We start from the raw sequence: 21,949 nt of genomic DNA, 5'->3' as shown, positions 1-21,949 counted from the left end.
CCCAGGCGATGTGCAGGGAGCGTTACACAAAGCTACCCCGGTTCCCTCCCAAACTTCCCAAGATAGGACCGCAGAGCTTAGGCAATTGTCGGCACTTTTGTCCGTGGTTTCCAGCGCCTCCGAATATAAATGTCTCCCTCCGAGAGTGAACGAAAACTGTGCGCGTTACAAATTATAATATTTTCTATCTTTTTTTTTATCGTTGTGCCGCTGACCGTTGGGAAATTTTCGTTAAGAAACAACTGTTAAGGGCCGGCACGGCACACGGACAAAGACAAAGATCCCCCGTATAGCCTTAACAAACTGTTGGGGGAAGAGCACCTATAAAGGCCGGCAAAGCACACGAGGGGGTGGGTGGCCAGCACCACGCCCTGGCCGCCTTTGACTACCCGGTGGTGATGTTTACACATCGCACCAGTTACTCATTTCAGTCTGAGTCGACCCAGGGGAAGCCCAGGACCGGTTCAGATAATCGTCACTGGTGTTGGCCGTGAGCGGGAATTGAACTCGGGTTGCCGGGTTCGTAGCGGAGCGCAAGAACCACGACACACCCGCTCCCCAAACGCACACACACATGCGCGCGAATCGTGGGGAGGTAAACGTTGTATTTACTCAATGCTGTGCGTTTTGGACATGAACGGTGTGCGATGCGGGATGGGATGCTGGCCTGCTCGACGTGGCCTCAAGTTACGCGCCCGCACCAAAAACGCCCGCAAGATTCCTGGAGCACGGGAATTAAACGAGGACGCTAATCCCGACAGTGACGTCCGCCACGCGTGGAGTCTGCGCGTGGAGTCCGCGCGGCGCTTCAAGGCCGACCGCTCGGCCTGAGGGCCGGCGTTAAGGAGATATGCGTCAACAAAATCGAGCCGATCCTTCCGCGTTCCGAAATAAGCCGGCCGGGGATTTGGAATGAGCGCGGCGAAATGTCAGAAACGGGCCCGCTTTAGACGGGCCTGCCTCCGCGCAGATTAACGGCGCACAACGGCGAGCGGAGCGCGCGAGGAGCAAAAAAAAAGAGACGACTTGTCTTGTCGACGGTCAAAGACGACGGGGGGTGGGGGGACATCAAAGGCTCCTTCTCGGCTGCACGTCGACTCGCGCCGACGGGAAATGTTTAGATTCCGATGAAAATTCCCGAGCGGAGCACCCTGCCGGCCGGCCGGCCGCCTTCAAAGCCGGAGCTATTCGCAGCGCGCGGGGGGGGGGGGGACACAGTGTTTGTTGTAGAATTAACTCCTTTTGCGGGACCAAAAAACGCGGCCGTGATGTTTCTTTTCCGAAGAGCGCCTCGCGTTGCCGTCCGTCACCGTTTGTCCGTTTCAGGCCGCGGGATTGACGTTCCTGCGACGGTCAAAATCCGCGAGGGCGTTCCCCCCGTGGCTGATGGTGAAACGGGCTTCCCGTGAAGGAGCTTTAAGCGAGTGGCAGTTAGGCTTTGTGTTTTGTTCGGTTGTTAAAATAAAAAACAAGTGAATTGGTAATAAAGGCGATGGTGGTAAAGTATGTTGTCCAGACGTAACAAATCGCGTGTGGGATGGCTTAACCCGCCGCAGCCCAAATGCCAAGATATCATGAGCAACGAAAGCCTGCCCACACAGTGCCATTACAGTCCAAAAAACTCAACACATTCGTCAAAACCACAGCCGCGAAGAGGAAAGATAACACGATAGACAAGACGTCGGTCAATGATCCTTCTTCATAACAGGTAATAACAAAATAACTTTCTTTACCGAGAAGGTAAATTGCCCAAAATATCACCCATTATATATTTTGTTCCTCTTGAGGGCAGCGTAATTGACAATCGTTTCGTGTCGTTGCTAACATTGCTTGTGCACCACTGCCAAAGCCAGTGTGACGAGGCTTTCCATTACAGATCGAGACATTTTATTTCGGCACTTGAATCACGCATTATACTTTCACTGCCATTGCTCCTTGTCGACTAGAATAACATCCTCACTGACTCATCACGTGATGACAGAAGCTGCATTTTTTTTTGCCTGCAGAAACGTAAGAAAAAGGAACCTTGAAAATGTTGACTTGGCTTGCCTTCTTCGGTGAAGGGAGAAATAAATGTTTTAAAAAAATCAAGGAAAAACCCTCCTTTTTCTACTTCCGTCTAATCGAAACCGTGTACGATCACCGATGCGACAACTTTTCAAATCGTTGACACAATATCCTCGGCAGACAATATAATCAACGTCGTGCTCAGGATTTGTCATCGCCGTTGAAAGCTTCGTTGCTCAAGGAGGTCGTCGGCGCCTCTCAGGGACAACGCGGCCTTGGCCAACCCCGACGCGAGATTAAACCACGAGTGGGCCCGTCGTCGCAGCTAGGAGCTCCTCCGTCATGTTCTCCGCATTCACAAAACAAAATAGAAGGGAACTCGCCCAACCAAATTCGTGAATTCGTTAGACACGGGCGCGACGCCACTTCAACGGTACGTTATGTATGTACGTTGAACTTCTTTCGCACTGCACATAGCCAACCGTGCTAAATATCTATCTTTATTTTATCAGCTAAGGCCCACTGAGCTATGTCGCTCTGTTTCAGAAGCAACCTGGCTATCACAAATGATAGCCCGATGAGGTGGCTTATCATGTGGACGTTTATAGCAGCCAAATACTCCAAATGCACGTTGATTCTAAACGTGGAGGGGAAAACCGGAGGACCCGGAGAAAAATGCACGCTAACACGGGGAGAACATGCAAACTCCAAAAATACAGGTATCAGGGTCGGGATGGAACCCACTACCTCCTGCATAGCAGGCGAGGTAGTTAACATCTCACCACCCTGGCGCCCCTAGTCAAAGGTGCGATGGCCGAGAAATCCCGTCGCCGCTTGGCCCCTCGCCTTTCGCGATTTACCTCTGCCGCGTTCGTGTAAAAACCGGGCTGTGTGCGGGTGACCGTACGCAAATGGAGCTGAGTCCATGCTCTGCCGCGGTGTAACGGTGAGCCGCCACGGGCTTTGCCGGTTCGGTCCAATCTCCCGGCGGGCCAGGTGAAACCCTTTTGGGTTTCGTCAACCCCCTCCCTGCCCCAACAACTCTTCCCCAATCTCTGTCCATACCGTAAGTGGGTACACCGCAGGGAGTTGCAGTGCGAAGGTCACGTGTGGTGTCCGACCACCACGGAAGAGTCGGCTCTCCAGTTGAGTGGTGCGAGCAAGCGATCGCAGGGATGCAACTCAATCTGTGCCACCTTAACACCGAGTCTAAAACTATGAATACACATCTTTACAAAATAATAAATTAAAACTCGATTTTCTTTTTTCTTTTCGTAAAAGCGTCACTTTGATGCAGAGCCGCACGCTCCGGTGTGAAAAACCTCTATCTTAAAAATGGCACTACGTGGGCAGAGGTGGCCAATTATCACCCGATTAATGACCCTTAATCAAGCCTGTCAAGACGAGTCTGACGAGCAGCCTGCCGCTATTGCGAACTGTGGCCGCCACGTTCCTGCCGCCGCCGCCGCCGCTGCCGCCTCCGTGAGAATTTTCGGGCGCCTCTCGGATGGGATTGTGTCGACGCTCAGTTGACGCCCGTGGCAACGGCTCGACTCATTAATTTTGGTATCTATTTTATTTAGAGAGAAATGGGACTCGCGCGTGGCCATCAGCAGCTGGGTTACCGCGAGCCACCCGACCCCGCAGGGGACCGGGGGGATGGGGTTAAGAGTTGCGGCAAAATGGGAAAAATGCTGAAACGGGAAGTTAAAAACGGCGACGCTATCGTAATTTGCACCTGCGCATCCCCGCAGCAGCAACGGTGCTTGTGGGAGCGCGAGCGACGGTAATTAGCGGAGGATGGCTGACGCTCCCCGTCACTGTAAGATGTTTTTTGTTCATGTTTTTGTTTTTTGTTTGCTGCGGTTGCACCCGATTCAAGAGCCGAATGGCTCACAGGGCTATACCTAATAAATTAACTTGAACTTGAAGAGCGGCGAGCTTGGATCTCGAAGGCTCCGTTTTTCCCAGTTCCTCCGTGCCACTCGCAACAGCCTCTCGGCTTCACTTAACCACGCGGATTACGACTCTCCAGCCACTTGCGAAGGATAATTTTCTGTTCCTGTGCGTTGCAATTAACGTGACGAAATCCCCCACCCTTCCTCTTCTTGTACAGAAAGCATAAAGTAATCATCGTAATTGCTTACCGACTCCTACTTGGCAAGCTCATTAAAACGCATTATTCTCTCGCGCGCTCTCTCGCTCTCTCTCTCGACGCAAGCGGCCGTTGGTACGGGCGTAGTTTGGTGCTAAGCTTGGCACAGCGCTCCACGGTACGTGTAGCCTGCGAACACGTCAGCGTCAGTGCCGTACACACACTCGTTACGTTGACAACATCGCCGCAACAGGTACTCATCTTAGGCCAAGTCAACCTAGAGATTGCCCACAACCACGTGAGGACAGCAGCTGCCACTGATTTTTGTGCCAGGAATTAAAACTGGAACGCTGCGATCTTCATGGCAGTCCACAAACGACAGACAGTTGGGGCAGGTGCTGTGAGCGAGCGCTGATGAGGGTCGACACGGCACACACGAGGGGTGGGACGCCTTTGTATCCCGAGTGCTCACGTTTACACACCGCTGGTTCCAATATTCGCCGCTGTATTAGTCGAGAGTGGGAATCGAACTCGGGTCGCCGGCTTTTTGTGTGCAGTGCCGCAAACCATTGCTCCACCGCTCTTCAAACAGACACACACGTTCACGTACGTACGTACGTACACACGGAGCAATGCGCACACAGATACAGAGCAATACTAATACTAACAAGTCCGCATAGCTCATAGAAGAAGCACTCGCTCGATACAGCGGTCAACACGACACCGGGAAGATTCAGTGCTCAGCGCGATCATTTCCTCGCAGAGTCAGAGTCTGGGCATTAAAACGTTCATCACGAAGGGACAGGGCACCCGTGCCAGTGGTTGCCTGGAGACCGAACGCCTGCCATTCTAACACTAATGAAAAGCCGCGATCGGGAAATCTGGGGGATTTGGGGCTAAAATCTCGCGTAATTAAAGGTCCTGCACCCACAGTGACCTCCCCAGTTTCGGCAATAAAAAACGTGCCAGAATATATTCTTCGCGCTTTGCGAGTTTGGTGAATTAATATCGGCGAGGGTTTATTAGGGCAATAAGGGGGGGGGGGGGGGTAGGACGCGGTTATGAAAATTGACGACGACCGAGGACGACAAAAAACAAAGGCGTCGACGGGACGCCGGCAGGGGTAAGTGGCCTCTAACAGCGGGATTTTGATTGTTTAGTTTAATTAATGGAAGATTGACACGGGCTCAATCAGAAACAACAAATGTTTCCACCGCCAAGTTGGGCTGGGCTAATTATCGCCAGCAGAGTCGCTTCGTCGTCCCGAACGAGTGTCGGGGGGGGGGGCAGTGGATCGCAGGAGCCGATATTAAAAGCGCGACACCGCAGGGGCACCAATCAGCAGCACGCAACGAGCGTGCCCCGTTGCTCTTTTTAAAAATAATAATTATTGTTGTTGTTGTTACGAGAACAACGTTATTACTATTATATTTTACCCAGGGAAAGCATCGCCGAATCTCCGGACTCAATTTTCGGGAGGGCCTCGCGAAAGCGTGTCGCCTCAGAGGACGACGGTGGGCGCACGCGTTTTCTAAACGGAGGCAATTCTTTTTTTTCTCTCCCATGTTTGGCAAAACTCGGGAGCGCGACGCCGGCACGCGGCTTCTACCCTCGTACGGAACGACGTTGCGGCAACCGCGGTGAAACGGACAACGCGCCCGCGTTGGTGAATGCGCGCTGCACGCAGGACAAGTGTGGCACAGCAGCTCTGTGAGTTAGTAACTCAAAACAAACTCACGTCCTGTTTACAGCCCCGAAGCAGCGTTGGGAAATACACATTCCTATGGCGGGGCCGAGTCTTTCCAATAAGACAACCTGCGATTACATCCCTAAAAAAAGTGGTAACTATTTTATCGCCCCACTACTCTGCGAGAGTTCCAAACGGATTCTTGGTCTCGTTACATGGTGCCCAGAGCACAATCAAGATATAACTGGGCCATAAAGACAATAATGCCATTAAGCAGTATTTGTTAACTGAGCCCGACACTGCCGATGAGACGCAGAAAGTCGAAACCATATCCAGAGTTTTCTCACTTCAACAAATGCTGTCTGGAAAACCAACGGTCTCATGGAATCCAACGTATTTATTTTTACTTACACGGGCCCACTGAAACGCCTCCTGCATGTATATCCTCTACCCACGTGTACACGTACAGGGATACCCCACCCCCCCCCCCCCCCCCTTGATTTACGTCTCCCTATTTTACATAGTATCGCAAAATAACACCGTCGCTTCATTAACACCGCAACCCGATTTGTGTCGCCTCAACCCACACTCTCTCCACGCCGACAGCATTGATGCACCGCGTTTTGATGTACGTGTTAAACTTCTTTCGCACCATACGTAGCCAACCGTGCTAGTTGGAGGTGCGGGGGAAGGACAACAAACTAAACACAAAAAGCATCCCCAGACACAAACCGGCGCATTACTCTGCCTATGTAAATACACTTTACGCAGTTGATGGGTGCAGGGCCCCAAAAGGTACGAAACTCCAAGTGCCTCCCAGCAAACCGCACGATCGAAGCTGCAGCAACGATCGACAAGTGCGTAAAACGTTTCCCTCTGCGTCGAGCGAGGCAAATTTACGAGAGAGCGCGGCAACGCGGACGACGCTCCGCGGACACGGGAGGAGCGCTGCGCGTGTGTTGCCGCGTGTTGCCGCGTGTTGCCGTGCCAACCTGGTGAGCCGTGGGCGAGGGGAGGTGGCCGAGGTGGTTGAACGCCTCGAACCTCTCCTGCGGGGAGCGCGTGCGATCGCCCGTCATGCCGCACTGGGGGGCCCAGCGACAGAGGCTGGAAGCAGGAACGGGAGCCCCCCTGAAAAACAAAATGGAGATGCCCGCCCCCGTTGACCCCACCAATTAATGATTATATTACATGCATTGGAGAGGTTTCCACGTGTCCCAAAAAGCCTAGCAAAGCCAGATTGGTGGGATAGCGTTGGGGGCAAGATCTTGGAGGTCGCTGCGTATCTGCTGGACAGACGCTGGTGGATCTGGTGGAGGAGAGAACGCGTTGGCAATGGAGGTGCGGTCGGTGGTGGTGGTGGTGGTGGCGGCGGCGGTGATTGTGGTGGTGTTGGTGGCTTCAACGGCTTTGGCCACGATATCATCTTGATCCGATGTTTCTGTTCAGAGCATCTCTCCACGTGGACATTACTTGGTGGTGGGCGTGTCTGAAAACACCACCCAAGTACCACCCCCTCGGATCGCCATGGTTACTCCCCATCAATTTTTTTCGTTGATTCCTCCAAGCACTTTGAGGACTCGGTCCACCAGACACCGACTGTTTAGTCTCGTCCTGCACACCGCGTTCAACCACCACCACCGCCGCACCGCAGGTCACAAGGCTTCTCTCTCTGCATTTCCTTAGCAGCACTACGCTTTGGAATTCCCTCTCATTGCCTCCTTTTCGAAGTTCTTATAATAACCTCGCTCAATTCGAGAAATGCGGAACTCTTATCTGCTGCAGCAATGGATAAACAACGGTTGACGATAATGATGATTGATAAAGGTGGCGGAGTGATGACGCAGTTAAATTTCGATTTAAAGCTTTCGTGACTGCAGGGATTCATCTTCTTGGTTATTTTGGTCAAGTCACGGTGAATGGAAATAATAAAATAATAAAAATAAAACATAATAAAATAATTCTCACGACGTTTCGGCCACAACGCAAGCAGCCGTCCTCAGGTGGAGAGCAGGTCTGTCGAGAAGACAGTCTGAATGACACACCCCAGGCTTGGAGCGACTATTTAAGCTGGGATGGAGGGGGGAAGAGCGCCTTGACAAAATAATTTGCATATCAAGATATGCAAACTCTGTCTTCTCGACAGACCTGTTCTCCACCTGAGGACGGCTGCTTGCATTGTGGCCGAAACGTCGTGAGAATTATTTTATTATGTTTTATTTTTATTATTTTATTATTTACATTCTACGTGACTTTACCGAAAGAACCAAGAAGATTACGCAGTTGTCAGCGCATGACGCCCAATTACTGGTCCCGGGCATCCCCAGCCGCTTCACAAACCCGTGATCGCCAAAATGGTGAAGTATGGCCAAACAATCCCCCCACCGCGACTGACGAATCCTGGGGAGGGGCCTCATCCAGCAGTGGATTGACAAAAGGGCCATTGCACAAACCGAGCGAGACGGAGATGAAAAATTGATCTTCTTGGTTCTTTCGGTAAAGTCACGTAGAAGGAAATAATAAAATAATACAAATAAAACATAATAAAATAATTCTCACGACGTTTCGGCCACAACGCACCAACGGACGCAGCGCGCCTCGAACAAGTCGAGGCAATGTACGTTGAAATTCCTGCGCACCGTACGTAGGCGACCGTGCCCATCAGAGGTTGCGGAAGAAGGTTTTGGGTTGTGGTCGTGTCCGATTCTCGGCCCGCTCCCGGAGCGTTGGTGGAGTTTTGTCTGTATCCAAGGAGACGCTTCCTTGCGTCTGTATTCAGGGCAGCCGCATCGGTGCGCGCGTGTGTGTGAATCTTTGTACGCGTACAGCCGCGATTGCTAATCACTGCTAGGCGAGGGACTCCCCACGCCACGTGGGTTCAACGAAGAGAGGGGGCGTAAACCGGGCAGCAGGATAAAGCAAGATAAATGAGGAAGCCACTTGAGCAATGGACTTTTAAATCTATATTAAAGTAATTTCTTTCGAACTGCTTTTTGCATTTAGTTTGTTCCCCTTCCCCCGCATCTCCGATTAGCGCAGTTGGCTACGTACAGCGCAAAAAAAGTTGAACATCCACACATACAGAAAAAAGTTCAACATCCACACATACAGAAAAAAGTTCAACATCCACACATACAGAAAAAAGTTGAACATCCACACATACAGAAAAAAGTTCAACATCCACACATACAGAAAAAAGTTCAACATCCACACATACAGAAAAAAGTTCAACATCCACACATACAGAAAAAAGTTGAACATCCACACATACAGAAAAAAGTTCAACATCCACACATACAGAAAAAAGTTGAACATCCACACATACAGAAAAAAGTTCAACATCCACACATACAGAAAAAAGTTGAACATCCACACATACAGAAAAAAGTTCAACATCCACACATACAGAAAAAAGTTCAACATCCACACATACAGAAAAAAGTTGAACATCCACACATACAGAAAAAAGTTCAACATCCACACATACAGAAAAAAGTTGAACATCCACACATACAGAAAAAAGTTCAACATCCACACATACAGAAAAAAGTTCAACATCCACACATACAGAAAAAAGTTCAACATCCACACATACAGAAAAAAGTTCAACATCCACACATACAGAAAAAAGTTCAACATCCACACATACAGAAAAAAGTTCAACATCCACACATACAGAAAAAAGTTCAACATCCACACATACAGAAAAAAGTTCAACATCCACACATACAGAAAAAAGTTCAACATCCACACATACAGAAAAAAGTTCAACATCCACACATACAGAAAAAAGTTCAACATCCACACATACAGAAAAAAGTTCAACATCCACACATACAGAAAAAAGTTCAACATCCACACATACAGAAAAAAGTTCAACATCCACACATACAGAAAAAAGTTCAACATCCACACATACAGAAAAAAGTTCAACATCCACACATACAGAAAAAAGTTCAACATCCACACATACAGAAAAAAGTTCAACATCCACACATACAGAAAAAAGTTCAACATCCACACATACAGAAAAAAGTTCAACATCCACACATACAGAAAAAAGTTCAACATCCACACATACAGAAAAAAGTTCAACATCCACACATACAGAAAAAAGTTCAACATCCACACATACAGAAAAAAGTTCAACATCCACACATACAGAAAAAAGTTCAACATCCACACATACAGAAAAAAGTTCAACATCCACACATACAGAAAAAAGTTCAACATCCACACATACAGAAAAAAGTTCAACATCCACACATACAGAAAAAAGTTCAACATCCACACATACAGAAAAAAGTTCAACATCCACACATACAGAAAAAAGTTCAACATCCACACATACAGAAAAAAGTTCAACATCCACACATACAGAAAAAAGTTCAACATCCACACATACAGAAAAAAGTTCAACATCCACACATACAGAAAAAAGTTCAACATCCACACATACAGAAAAAAGTTCAACATCCACACATACAGAAAAAAGTTCAACATCCACACATACAGAAAAAAGTTCAACATCCACACATACAGAAAAAAGTTCAACATCCACACATACAGAAAAAAGTTCAACATCCACACATACAGAAAAAAGTTGAACATCCACACATACAGAAAAAAGTTCAACATCCACACATACAGATGGCGATGTTACCATACGCAATCCAAATTGAGTAATCTTTTGCATCGGGATGTTTTGGCCGATGCCAATTAAGACTGCAAGAGTTGTCTTATCTATGGCAGGAAACCAGAGGAAACCCACACAGAACAGAGAGGTTAGAACATACAAACTCCACGCACAAAAGCAACCTAGTAGGATATAATCGAACCCAGAAAACTCTTGGCGGGGAGGCGCAGGTCTTACGGGAACACGAACGTCTCACCGTGGAGTGTTGCCGTCGACTCGCTCCTCCGCCGGCCGGGGTGGCGGGGCTCTGCAGGGTGAGCACCAGCGACGTCGGGAAGCCCCCGTCTCCTCCTGCGCACATGGCACAGCGCCGGCCGTTACTCGCTCGCTCGCTCCGACGGTCCTTAACTAATGACGTCACGAAACAGCCCTGCAGCTCCGGAGCCGCAGGTGACCGACCCCTGGTCTACCCGTAGACAAACCGCCAGAGGTGGGACAAAGTCATTGTTATGCAAGTCCAAGTCGAGTCGCAAGTCATCAAATTCATGACTCGAGTCTGACTCGAGTCCAAGTCACATGACTCGAGTCCACATCTCATAGGTGGGACAAAGTCATTGTTATGCAAGTCCAAGTCGAGTCGCAAGTCATCAAATTCATGACTCGAGTCTGACTCGAGTCCAAGTCACATGACTCGAGTCCACACCTCTGCAAACCGCTGTTGTAAACCCTCTATCGGGCAGGGGGGGGGTGGGCGAGTTGCACCCCAACTTGGATGTAAACTTGCGACCTTCCGATTGCGAGCCACCAGGCAGGATTAAAGAGAGGCGCAACATATTTCAGGTGCTATGAGACATCTCCTTTACCAGTGGCAAAATATAGTAGTAGGTTTTTACCCTTTCAACTGTACCAACTGTACCAGTTGAAAGGGTAAAAACCAACTACTATATTTTGCCACTGGTAAAGATGTCTCAGTGTAAATGCTTACCCCGAGCTCTCAATACTCTGATAGTGCGCTGTCTTTGAGTTGTACGCCTTTTGGCGTCATCTGGTCCAACACCAATGGAGACTAGGCTCTAAGAAAAGCTGTCTCGGGTGTGGACCAATAAACTTCAAGGACAGTGCATATCATTACCATCATCAGAGTTGTTTCTTTTTGTTTGCATTTTGACTGCTTGTGTTGTGGTTATTGCAAACATGATGCCTTGTATAAAGGTGTCAGTTTTTGTACCAGTTGAAAAGGTAAAAACCTACTACTATATTTCAGGTGATTTATGCAAAAGGGTTGTATCATCATGAGAAACACGTCGCACAGAGCTGAATCCGTCTACGCTTGATGATCGAAGCAGCCATGATGGCAAGATGTTATCTCCCTCGCCTGGTATGCAGGAGGTCGTGGATTCGATTTCAACCCTGACGCTGTATATTCAAATCTAGATTGTATATTTGGCGTTTGCATGTTCTCCCCGTGGTCACGTGGAATTTTCTCCGGGTCCTCGGGTTTTTTCCCTCCACATTTATAATCAACGTGCGTTTAAGAGTATTCCTCTGCAATACATTTCCACGTGATAAGCCACTTCGTTGAGCTATCGTTTGTGATAGCCAGGTCGCCTCTGAAAACGAGCTACATAGCTCAGTGGGTCTTACCTGGTGAAAATTCAAAAAATAGTCTAGTTCATAGCTCAGTTTAGCCGAGCCAATCGCTGGCGAAAAACCAAAACGACGAACTCCACAAAAAAACGAGCGTAGCTTTATTGACGCTCGTTTTTCCGGGCGGTACGCGAGGTTTGGCCAAAGAACGACCCCCCCCCCATCCCTGCTGTGACCATTTAGTTGCCACATTGTATGGTGCAGCCATTAGCCATGCACCGCTTATTACCATGATCTAAACATTCCCTTCTTAATTACTTTGCTCGCAGCGTCCACAGTCTGTGCAAGAAGTTCACCTCCTCGATTACCCCCGTATAACCACGGCTCGACGTCTCGCCTGAGATCTCCCGGAGTGCCGCTCGCGTTGGCTTGGAGTGGGGATTATCGGTGTTCTTAGGTTCTTTCGGTAAAGTCATGTAGGTAAAAAAAATATTAAAATTAATAAAAGTAAAATAAAAAAATAATAAAATAAAAATCAGGACGTTTCGGAGGCAACACAAGCTTCCGTCTTCAGGTGGAACCGTCACAGCACGATAGCTGTATTTACTTGATACAGCTATCACAACACTTGATACAGCTATCACAACACTTGATACAGCTATCGTGCTGTGACGGTTCCACCTGAAGACGGAAGCTTGTGTTGCCTTCGAAACGTCGTGATTTTTTATTTTATTTTTATTTTACTTTTATTAATTTTAATATATTTTACCTACGTGACTTTACCTCAAGAACCTAAGAATATGAATACTTGCAGTCACGAAAGCTTCAAATCTGGGATTATCAGTGTTCGGCACTGCCACTGCAGAGTAACAAGGCACGTGTCTATCTGTCGTCACTTTTGTTTTTGCTGTTGTACCCTATATTCCTATAATGCCATGAACAGGTTTATTACAGTCACAATGTATTTTATTTTTATTTCATTTTTCCTTGCAGTCACGAAAGCTTCAAATCTAGAATTTCCACCTATCTGTTAGAATTTTTAACAGACGAGACAAGAAGTCACAGCTTCTCAGCAAATCTGGCTGTGACGGCCCCACCTGATGACGAAGACTTGTGTTGTCTCCGAAACGTCGTGATTTTTTCTTTTTTTTTTTCCTTGCAGTCACGAAAGCTTCAAATCTAGAATTAGTCACAATGTAGTGCGTGAGGGATCTGGCTGGGCGCTGAAATAATTCCCGGAACAGCGTTCCGGACTGTCCCGGATGAAATTAAGGCACTGGGCAAAACCGCACACGGTTTATGAGCTTCACCCGTGGTCCATATACTTCTGGACGAAGGCCTCCCGCGTAAAGCTGCCATCCCCGACGGTTCGGCAGTGCCCATCATCGACCTCGTTCCCCCGCGCGTGGGCCGATCTCGCCGCTTCACGTCTGCGAAAGCCACACCCTTGGGAAAGTTCGGTCCTTTCGGCCCCCGATCCCATCACCGGTGTTCTTCAGCGGCCATCACACCTGATCTCGCCGCGTCTTGCCCAAGCCCGCTTTTACTTTCCGTCGCAGTCATTACGAATAAAACTAGGGCAGCAACACAGCCCAAACAAACAAAAAAACTGGGTCGATGCAACTGCAACATTAAAACGAGGGCGATTCGGGGGGAAAAAAAAAAGATTGAAACTGAGAAATTAAGAGGAACGCGTGACGTGCGCTCAAGTTGTACTCACGGACACAGCAGCATGTGACGAAAATAAATGGTTAAGCTCGCCCCTGGCCTTGCTTGACTACCAAAGTCAGATTCAGATGTCTTGGAAGGCCAGAGTTTCATGGTTTGCTTCTGCCGTGGCACGGCAAAATAGCCGCGGTGGAAACCCACCTGTATGTATTCAGGGCCGGTGCACCGGCTCGGTTGTGCCAGTGGAAAAGGACTTGATGAGAAACTAAAACTAAACTATAAACTATTTTTTATTTTCGTAGGCAAGGCCCATTGAGGTAGATATCTCTTTTTCAGAAGCAACCTGGCTATCACAAATGATCACTCAATGAAGTGGCTGATCACGTGGAGATGTACAGCAGACACATACTCTCAATGCACGTTGATTCTAAATGTGGAGGGAAAAAGCGGAAGACCCGGAGAAAATTCCACGCGACCACGGGGAGAACGTGCAAATTCTAAATGTACAGGTGTCAGGGTTGGGATCGAACCCACGACCTCCTGTACACCAGGCGAGGTAGTTAACATCTCGCCACCGTGCCGGCCACACCTGCCATTGGAAACCACACCTGCCATCGCCGCTTGCGCTGGACTCATCTTCGCATTCCCATGATGCATCGCGGCTCCCACGACTCCCTGGCGGTGTGGAGGACCGAGGCGGCATTCGGTGGAGCTGGCGAGGTTGGCCAGAACGTTGACCGGCTGGACGCACACACAACACACACACACAACACACACACACAGCATGCAACACACACACACAACACACACACACAACACACACACACAACACACACACACAACACACACACACAACACACACACACACAACACACACACACAACACACACACACAGCATGCAACATGCAACACACACTACACAAGTGCAAGGATCGCCACCTGTCCCGGGTTTGACCCGGTACAGTCTGGGAATCGGCATCCGTGTTCGGGCGGCCGAAATGTATTGGTACCGAGATCTGGTACCGGAATTACGATAGTGGATCGCACAGTTTTGACAATAGACCTGGTGCGACTGAAAAATAATTCCGGTTTGGTCTACAGTGAAAAAGGTGGCAGCCCTACACACCCCACAACACACACATCAGAGCTCGGGCTATTGGTCAACCAAGTCGATTCATTGACTCACAATCGTAATCAACTACTTCTTTTGTGGTCGCTTTTCGGGCCAATATAAAATGGAGGCCACCCCCAACCGACCTGCCTCCTGAAGGCAGGAAACCCCCAACAAGCCACGGCCAATGGTGACGCATTTGATGATGCCGGTGAGGTCGACCAAGCCCCACCCATCACCTCCCGTCCAGCAACACGCACTGGTAGGAAACGAGGAGAGACATTTTCTTCTTCAACCATTCTTGTGTTCCCTGATAAGTAAAGTCATCAATCTGATTATCAAGAGAATAATCCACGAGTTCAAGAATCGGATGGCCCAGCTCCTCTAGGTAAGTGTATGAAATAAGGGTAACCGTAGAGTCAATATGGCAAAGCACAGCAAAACGTACGGCGAATACCGTGTGTGCGTGCACGCGCGCGCTTTAAATACGAACTGCTGATGGTGGGCGTTTTCTTACTACGGTACTTTATTATCCCAGAACATACTCTCCCCCTCGCACCACACGCCCCATTCATCACAGTTTTACTTTTAAACCCGAGACATTAAATCTGCAAAACAATTCTCGTTGAATCACCCGAACCGTTTTTATTTTAAATACAAATTCATTGCCTCCGAGCTGCACGTTATAGATTCATACTGGGCATTCCACTCTTATAAAGTATTCCAAACTGAAATCTTTCAATCTACATCGCGATCAACTTCACACCCGTAGGCCCACAGCTTGCCCAGGGGCTTCGAGTATAATTTACAGGCCCGAACAGCTTAACCCTTTGCCGTTACAAGACATCTACAAGTGGCAGGGTGAGAGTCCCCTTCACCTCTGAATCTCGGAACGCGCAAACGGTTCAGTGCCATTGTTTTTAAAGACATTGCGCTCACCGCAGAGAACTGTAGTGACACGACCGCACTCTACCTGCGTCAAAACTGTGCCACACGCCTTCCCCGCATGGCCTTCTGGGAGCCTCGGTACCGATAAAGAAAAACTGATGACGTACACGAACGTCATCGGAATGGGAAAAGGGTTAACAGACTGACACAGCCACCCCACCCCAGCACTCCCCCCACGCCCCTCTCCAAATACCTCGCGCGAGGCTTTGAACACACGACCAAGGTTCTTAAGCCCTCTTCTGGGCGCGGTGGCAGCCTCCCCACACTTCATTTTGAATATTCGCCAAACCCCAGGCCCCTTGAAAGGTGAACCGTGAGACGACCTCCGTCGTGGGTGCTGACCCCTCACCCCGTGGGTCACCTCCGAGGTCACGGCTACTGCCCGACGGCAACTCTGCGCTCGTACGGTCCCGGCGCGGCAAACGACACGCGCTGACGATTTGCGCGCGCAACTCCTTCCCGATGCCGCCTCATGTTTTAAAGGGCCCCAGACACACAACCCGGCGACGTCCAACAAACTTAAATTTTTATTTTTTATTTTACCAGGTAAGGCCGACTGAGTTGTGGCTCTTTTTCAAGAAGCGACCTGGGCTCAAATGAGAGCTCAACGAAGTGGCTCATCGTGGGGAAATTTACCGCAAACAAATACAGTAAAACCTTGGATTGCGAGTAACTTGGTCTGCGAGTGTTTTGCAAGACGAGCAAATTTTTTAAATTAATATTAATTTGATAAATGAGCGAGGTCTTGCAATACGAGTAGTACGTGAATACGCTTTGTCTGCCGAGCGTCACGTGATCACAACTGATATACGAGTGCTTTGATATACAAGTGCTTTGGATTACAAACACGTTTCCGGAACGAATTATGCTCGCAATTCAAGGTTTTACTGTACTTTGGAGGGAAAAAGGAAGGACCCGGAGAAACATCCGTGCGACCACAGGGAGAACAGGTAAACACCAAATATATCTAGCCGTCAGGGTCAGGATGGAACCCACGACCTGTATACCAGGCGAGGTAGCTGACATCTCACCACCATGGTACCATGACGAGCTCTCGTGTGTAACTCTGTTTCACAAAGTATATTTTTAAAAGGTGTCATTTAGAAACGCATTTCTCTGGATTACAAGATGCAGTTTTTTTCCAATAGTTTTTTAAGCAAAAGTTTGGGGTTGCGGCTCATAATCTGCTGTGTGGCCTGCAACCTGGAACCTGGCCACGAAGGTTACCACTGCGCTCAATGGACACGCCACTCAGTTCTACACGCCACTCAGCCTTCGTACGAGCCAGACCGCGCGTCATCACCCGGCCTACGCACCACCGCTCATTCCGCCCAGCGGATTTTATCAGGTGGCTGGAGAGAAAACTGTTTGGCTGGTACGCGACACAAACTCATTACAATTTAATTAATTTATTTACACGTGGAGACAGAACGGAGTTCCGCTTATACCTGCTTTGACCGGCAGTGTCGCGGTGTTGAGACGAGCGGCGTTGTGCATCATCCGTGAGACAATACAACGTTGCTGCTATATTTCGATTTAAAGCTTCTTTCGTGACTGCAGGGATTCATCTTCTTGGTTCTTTCGGTAAAGTCACGTAGAAGGGAAATAATAAAATAATAAATCATAATAAAATACAAAAATAAAACATAATAAAATACAATTCTCAAACATAATAAAATACAATTGTGAGAATTGTATTTTATTTCGATTTCAAGCTTTCGTGACTGCAGGGATTCATCTTCTTGGTTCTTTCGGTAAAGTCACGTAGAATGGAAATAATAAAATAATAAAAATAAAACATAATAAAATAATTCTCACGACGTTTCGGCCACAACGCAAGCAGCCGTCCTCAGGTGGAGAACAGGTCTGTCTTTACCGAAAGAGCCAAGAAGTTGCTGCTATATTTTGTCCTGGCAACTGTATTCCACTCGGTCCCGAGTGATGATACTGCAAATTTACCCGCGCCGTATTTGCGCGTATTTAACGTTCTAAGTGCTTTCAAAAGGACCCGAGGGTTGTGGGGCGCGTCTTACTTTGCGGTGCGTCCTTTAATCCGCACGGTAGGCAAATAAAACGGCGACAAGAGAAGACCGATGAACTGCGAAACAAACACTCCTGCCGAGAGAGTGTCAAAAAAGGTCGCTTTCCGATATTAATCTCTACAAAGTAAATTTCACGGCCCAATAGAATCAATCGATCGGTTGTCCTCACCACACCTCGCATGAGGATTTCAGAAAAACCCAGGCTGCAATATTTCTCCCCACCGAGTGACGTTTGCACAAGTGAACGCAAGGCCCGATTAACCGTTAATAACACAGCTCGCCTCCCACGTGGGGCCGTGGGAGATGGTGGCAGCCTCAGGGAGGACTCGTTACACACAAAGCGCTTTTCCCAAATGAACCACAATACCTTGCTGATCTCGTCAAGGAGCGTAAACCATCACACGAACTCCGGTCGTCCTCGCAGCAGCGGCTTTTGGCGAGCCGTCGAACAAAGACGGTCGCTGCATCGCGCGGCGCTTTCAGATGCGCTTCTGCAGCCATCCGAAACGCTCTTCCTTCCGATATTAGAATGCCGCTAGAGCTATGTAATTTTAAAGACAGCAAAACCTTGGATTGCGAGCATAATTCGTTCCGGAAACGTGCTTGTAATCCAAAGCACTCGTGTATCAAAGCACTCGTATATCAGTTGTGATCACGTGACGCTCGGCAGACAAAGCGTATACACGTACTACTCGTATTGCAAGACCTCGCTCGTTTATCAAATTAATATTTATTTAAAAAAATTGCTCGTCTTGCAAAACACTCGCAGACCAAGTTATTCGCAATCCAAGGTTTGACTGTATAGGTTGAAAACTAATTTCTTTAGAACTGCTTTTTGTGTATAGTTTGTTGCCCTTCCCTCCGATTAGCACGGTTAGCTACGTATGGTGTGAAAGAAGTTCAACATACATACATCCAGCAGCGGACTGATAACGGCTCACGATTATTCAAATTCACGTGCAGTGTTTGGTTCAACTTATTCAATTCGATGTCGATTATGGGCCATAGCCGGAGCCAGGGGAAGAGGCATGGAAATGTTAATCCACACCTGCCAGAGCAAGCGACGTTCGGCCAATTCTCTGGTGTGGCAACGCTCGTGTCTGCCCTAATCAAGGACAGAATGAGTGCGGCAAAAAGTTAATTTTCAATTTCGAGAAATTCTAATAAGCAGTCTTAAAAAAAAATCACTTGAGTGCGAAAGTTAATTATAAATTATAGCCCTTGATTGTCTTAAGTTTCACAATTACAATGTGGTACAAAAGGAGACGCTTGCAATTTCGTGGTGTCTTCCACAGAGCAAAGCCCCCTTTTAAAAGAAACGTTTTGCAGAAAGCCATAAAACAATTACACAAAACTGCATCTTAAAGGAAACGCGTGAAATCAAACTGTTTGGCAAATCACCGTAATGAGTTTGTTTATTAAATCTGTCCGCACGGCTTTTTCTTTAAGTTGCATCCAATCTAGGCAAACTCAACTAAAACTTAATTATTGTATTATTCTACAGTACCAGGTAAGCTGTGTAGCTCTTCTTCAGAAGCAACCTGGTCTCAAATGATAGCTCAATGAGGTGGCTTATCATGTGGAAATGTACAGCAGACAAAAACTCTTAACACGTAAGGATTCTAAATGTGGAAGGAAAAACTGGAAGACCCGGAGAAAAATTCACGCAACCACAGTGAGAGAAAGACACGAAAACTCTAAATATACAGCAGGCGTCAGGGTCGGGATCGCACCCACGACCTCCTGCATACCAGGCGAGGCAGTAAACATCTCACCACCCTGGCACCCCTAATCGGAGGTGCGGTGGCCGAGAAATCCCGTCGGTGCTTGGCCCCTCACCTTCCGCGATTTACCGCTGCCGCAAATACTCTCTAAACACGTGATTCTAAATGTGGAGGGAAAAACCGAAGGACCCGGAGAAAGATCCACATCACCACGGGGAGAGAGACACCACACACTCCAAATATACCAGGCGTGAAGGTCGGGATCGAACCCACACCCTTCTGCATACCAGGCGAGGGAGTCAACATCCCGCCACCGCAGCGCCCTTGGCTTCAGACTAGCGCACGCTGACACCACAAACCACGAATTTAGTGCAAGCATTTTAATTGCCTCGAATAAAAAAAAAATGCCGATAATTAAAGGAGCCCTGACTGAGTGCATCCCTCCTGGGTAAAACAAAGCCACGTCGCCACTGAATGAAAATTCTTCGGAAGCAAAAGCTCTAACAAATTGCTGGTCGAGAGAATGATTTTTCAATGTATACGCTTGAGATTAAAAACTAAGGGAAAGAAAACACATTAGATGTGCAATTTGTTCATACCGGTGCACAACATGTACCGTAGCCGTAAGTGGGCATCACCCTGTATGCCACTTGTGTTTGAGACGAAGTAATTTTTCAAAAGGCTCGATTGAATCAACTGCCGTCAGCTCCGCAATGTGACACCACGTGAGGTTTCTGGCACAGAGGGGATCGGCACACGGAGAACATATCATTACTACTACTACTCTGTGCCCAAATGCTGAGAGCACAACCAAGTAAACACCAAATCCTTTTTGATAAAGCGTTCAAGAAGTGTTCGTAATGAATGCCGAGCGGTATACAAGATCGCGCAGGCAGCCGAGAGCCCGAGCCTAATCGAGGGAACAACCACAACCGCTGACATCGCCACCTGCACTGCCATCGTGACCACCGGCCACCAAGATCGCCACCGCCACTCGTACTATCACTGCGTTGGCCATAACCACTGCCACCACGACTAACACCGTCACCGCCACTGCTAGCACCAATACCGTGACCACCACCATGACCGCCACCGTAAACACCACCATCACCAACGGCATCATGACCATCACCATGAGCACTGCCAACAACAACAGCACCACCACCTCTACGAGAACCATCCCCAGAGCCGTCACCACCACTGACACTGTCACCATCACCACTACCACAAGGATCCCCCATATAGCCTTTAACAGACTGTTGGGGCAAGTGCTGTTAGCGAGCATCTATGAAGGCTGTCATGGTACACAAGGGGGTGGGAAGCCAGCACCACACCCGGCCACCTTTGTCTCCCCAGAGGCGATGTTTACACACCACACCAGGACCGGTTCAGATAATCGTCACTGGTGTTGGCCGAGAGTGGGAATCGAACTCGGGTCGCCGGGTTCATCGCGCAACGCGTTAACCGCTACACTTCCACTCCCCACACCACGGTTACCACCACGAATACCACCATCGTTACCATCACTACCCCAATCACCACTCCATCACCGCCACCAGCGCTGTCACCACCACAATCACCGTCGTCACCCCCACCACTGCCACCATCACTACCACCGCCACCACCACCGCCGCCGCCACCCTTCAATACGGAGTCCGCATGATAAACGGCGGAACAATTTTGAAAGCCGGGGGGGGGGGGGGGCGAAAAAAAACGCAGCGCGCATTTCACGGCGATGGCCGCAGCGGCTCGCGGCTCGCGACGGTGCCGTCAAGTAAACAAGGCGTAATGATTCGGAGCGAGGGGAGCGGAGGGACCCCTCCTCCTCCTCCTCACGCCCGCCGCGAGGACAGTGGCCTGCCTCCGCACCTCCCGGGAGCGGCGCAAGGAGTCGGGGGGAGGAGGAGTGAGGGGGACGGTCGCGTTCCCGTGGCGACGAGACATTAGCGGGCTCAACCCCCAGCACCTTGCCTCCTCCGTGTGCCCACCGCCCATGGGCAACCGGCGGCACCCCGCAAGCATCCCCCCCCCCTTCCTAATGTCCTCTAATGTACGAAAGCGAAACTGCGGGGACGTCGGCGTCGCAGGTCACGTATGGAAAGTTCAAAACATTATATTACACTGCGGTGACCAAACGGGTGGTAGCAATTGAACGCGCTCCGTGATGGAACGCGCACGATCTTGCTCGCTGGGCTGGACGGGCCCTCCCGCCATGGCAGGCTGCAACGAGTGCTACTGCCTGTAACGTCCGGGAACAAACCCAGCGGCAGTTGTTTATTAGCAAGGCCGACTCTGCCGATGAGACCCAAGAACGTTGAAACCCCGTCCAGACCATGCTTACTGTTAATTTAACAGTGACAGCAAGAATGGTGGAAAAAAAAAAACTTTATTATGCATGCTTACTGTGTTTACGTTATTTGAAATGACATAAGTTCGTGAACAA

The 21,949-nt window shown here is 48.9% G+C and overlaps 1 protein-coding gene across 1 annotated transcript in view; it reads right to left on the bottom strand.

The window, feature by feature from the left end:
• LOC144942988 (homeobox protein PKNOX2-like) overlaps positions 1-21,949 on the bottom strand; it is a 168,763-nt gene that overhangs the window by 19,681 nt on the left and 127,133 nt on the right. The window contains 4 exon segments of the mRNA XM_078870091.1: positions 6,782-6,880; positions 6,882-6,920; positions 10,682-10,776; positions 14,289-14,421. Coding sequence (XP_078726217.1) covers positions 6,782-6,880; positions 6,882-6,920; positions 10,682-10,776; positions 14,289-14,421 — 366 coding nt within the window.

Source organism: Lampetra fluviatilis, chromosome 29 (assembly GCF_964198595.1).
Source record: "Lampetra fluviatilis chromosome 29, kcLamFluv1.1, whole genome shotgun sequence".
NCBI lineage: Eukaryota > Metazoa > Chordata > Hyperoartia > Petromyzontiformes > Petromyzontidae > Lampetra > Lampetra fluviatilis.
This window is presented reverse-complemented; position numbering and strand designations above follow the sequence as displayed.